Source organism: Mauremys reevesii, linkage group 1, assembly GCF_016161935.1.
Source record: "Mauremys reevesii isolate NIE-2019 linkage group 1, ASM1616193v1, whole genome shotgun sequence".
NCBI classification, from domain to species: domain Eukaryota; kingdom Metazoa; phylum Chordata; order Testudines; family Geoemydidae; genus Mauremys; species Mauremys reevesii.
This window is the reverse complement of record NC_052623.1, coordinates 1,816,444-1,818,637: the sequence shown is the minus strand read 5'-3', so window position 1 is coordinate 1,818,637 and position 2,194 is coordinate 1,816,444. Positions and strand designations below refer to the sequence as shown.

At 49.6% G+C, this 2,194-nt stretch overlaps 1 protein-coding gene across 1 annotated transcript; it reads left to right on the top strand.

Moving 5' to 3' along the window:
• The first annotated feature begins 383 nt into the window (after window positions 1-383).
• On the top strand, window positions 384-1,331 carry LOC120372493 (putative olfactory receptor 52P1). Its single transcript, XM_039489665.1, has one exon. It carries the CDS (start codon window positions 384-386, stop codon window positions 1,329-1,331), a length of 948 nt encoding a protein of 315 aa, XP_039345599.1.
• Window positions 1,332-2,194: the final 863 nt, after the last annotated feature.

The following is a 2,194-nucleotide window of genomic DNA, read 5'->3' as shown; positions in this document are numbered from 1 at the left end:
CTGGGTGCCTGGGGAATAGCATGGACTTTCTAGCCTGGCTTTCATTGCATTAAGGAACAATGAGGGATAACCAGTAACCACACATGGGTTTCCTACTGGTACCTATTAAGGTTTCCCAGACCACGTCATGTAGAAATTATTGATTCATGGAGGACCAACAAGTATGGTATTGGCATTAGTAGGATCAGTTGTTCATAATTCATTTATCTGAAAAATGAAAATGTGGGTGAAGAGCAACCAGTCTTCTTCACCCATGAGAAAAGTATCCAGTAGTGCATGTAGTGGCTCATATTAACATTGTCTCTCCATCCAGGCTTTTCTACTGCAACCATCACCCGGGGCTCAGGAAACAACTCAGAGTTGAACAACTTCTCCCCTACTCCATGTCAGATTCCAACAAAACTGACTTCACCAACCCCTCCACCTTCATCCTGCTGGGAATACCTGGCCTCGAAGCAGCCCATATCTGGATCTCCATTCCATTCTGCGCCATGTACGCCATAGCCCTCTTTGGGAACTTCATCATCCTGTTCATCGTGAAAACGGAACCAAGCCTCCATGGGCCCATGTACTATTTCCTCTGCATGCTGTCCCTCACCGACCTGGTGCTGTCCACGTCCACCGTGCCCAAAATGCTGAGTAACTTCTGGTTCAATTCCAGGGAGATCGATTTCAGTGCCTGCCTCACCCAGATGTACTTCATTCACTCCTTCTTCGTGATGGAGTCTGGGATCTTCGTGGCCATGGCTTTTGATCGCTACGTGGCCATCTGCCACCCGCTGAGATATTCCACCATCCTGACAAACCCCCTGGTGGCCAATATTGGCCTGGCCGTGGTGCTGCGTGGCATCATGGTCGTATTGCCCTATCCCTTCCTGGTGAGGCAATCGCCATATTGCAGAACCAACATCATCCCCCACTCGTACTGCGAGTACATAGCCGTGGTGAAGCTGGCCTGTGGCGACACCCGTGTCAGTAGTTACTATGGTCTCTTTGTGGTACTCTGTGTGAGGGGTCTGGATATGATTTTTATCTCTGTGTCCTATACCCAGATCCTCAGGGCCATCTTCAGCCTCCCCACAAAGGACGCCCGGCTCAAGTCTTTGGGGACGTGCAGCTCCCACCTTTGTGCCATCTTAAGCTTTTACATCCCAGCTCTCTTCTCCTCACTCACACACCGGTTTGGCCACAATGTGCCCCTGCATTTCCACGTTCTCATTGCCAATGTGTACCTCCTGGTGCCCCCCATGCTGAACCCCATCATCTATGGGGTGAGGACCAAACAGATCCGGGACAGGCTGCTCTGGCTCTTTACTCATAAAGGGATGTAAAGTTTTTTTCCTGGTGCTCTGGCTCTCAGACCGAGCTCTGTGCAGATCTGGCTGGTGACATGGTGCTGGGCCCCCTTCCCTGAATTCCTGACCGGGCAGCCAGAGAGACATTAGACCAGAGGTGGGCAAACTTTTTGCCCCAACGGCCACATCGTACTTGCAAAACTATATGGAGGGCCGCATAGGGAAAGCTGTGCCTCCCCAAATAGCCTGGCTCCTGCCCCCTATCCACCCCCTCCCACTTCGTACCCGCTGACTGCCCCCCTCAGAACCCTCCACCCATCCACCCCCCCGCTTCTTGTTCCCTGACCCCACCCCCTATCCAACCCCCCTGCTCTCTGTCTGCTGACGTCCCTGACCCCTAGTCACACCCCACCCCATGACTGGCCCCCTTAGACTCCCATGCCTATCCAACACCCCTGTTCCCTGTCCTCTGACCACCACCACCCAAAACAATTGATGTCCCACTTTATCCGGGTAACAAATGAGGTGGATAATGCTAAACAAACAATTGTCCAGTTATTATATGGGGAAGGCCAAGAAGTAGATTCTCCCTGTGAGGAAATTGGATTGAAGGGGTGGATGATTATCCAAGGAATTTCAGCCAGGAGTGTTTTCTCACTCTGACTACATTAGTCGTGCAAGTTTAGACCTTATATTTCTAACTTCAGATATAAGAATGATACCTGCATACGAATAGGAAAATCAAATTCAGCACATTATAACTTTTCCAACAATATGGTACAAGAGACCTTTTGCATCAAGCACATTCCAGCCATCTCATTTTCAGATTCGTAAGCCTATTTTGATAAAGCATATGAATTGCAACGTCACAGTAATGAACTATAATTTTTAAATATACA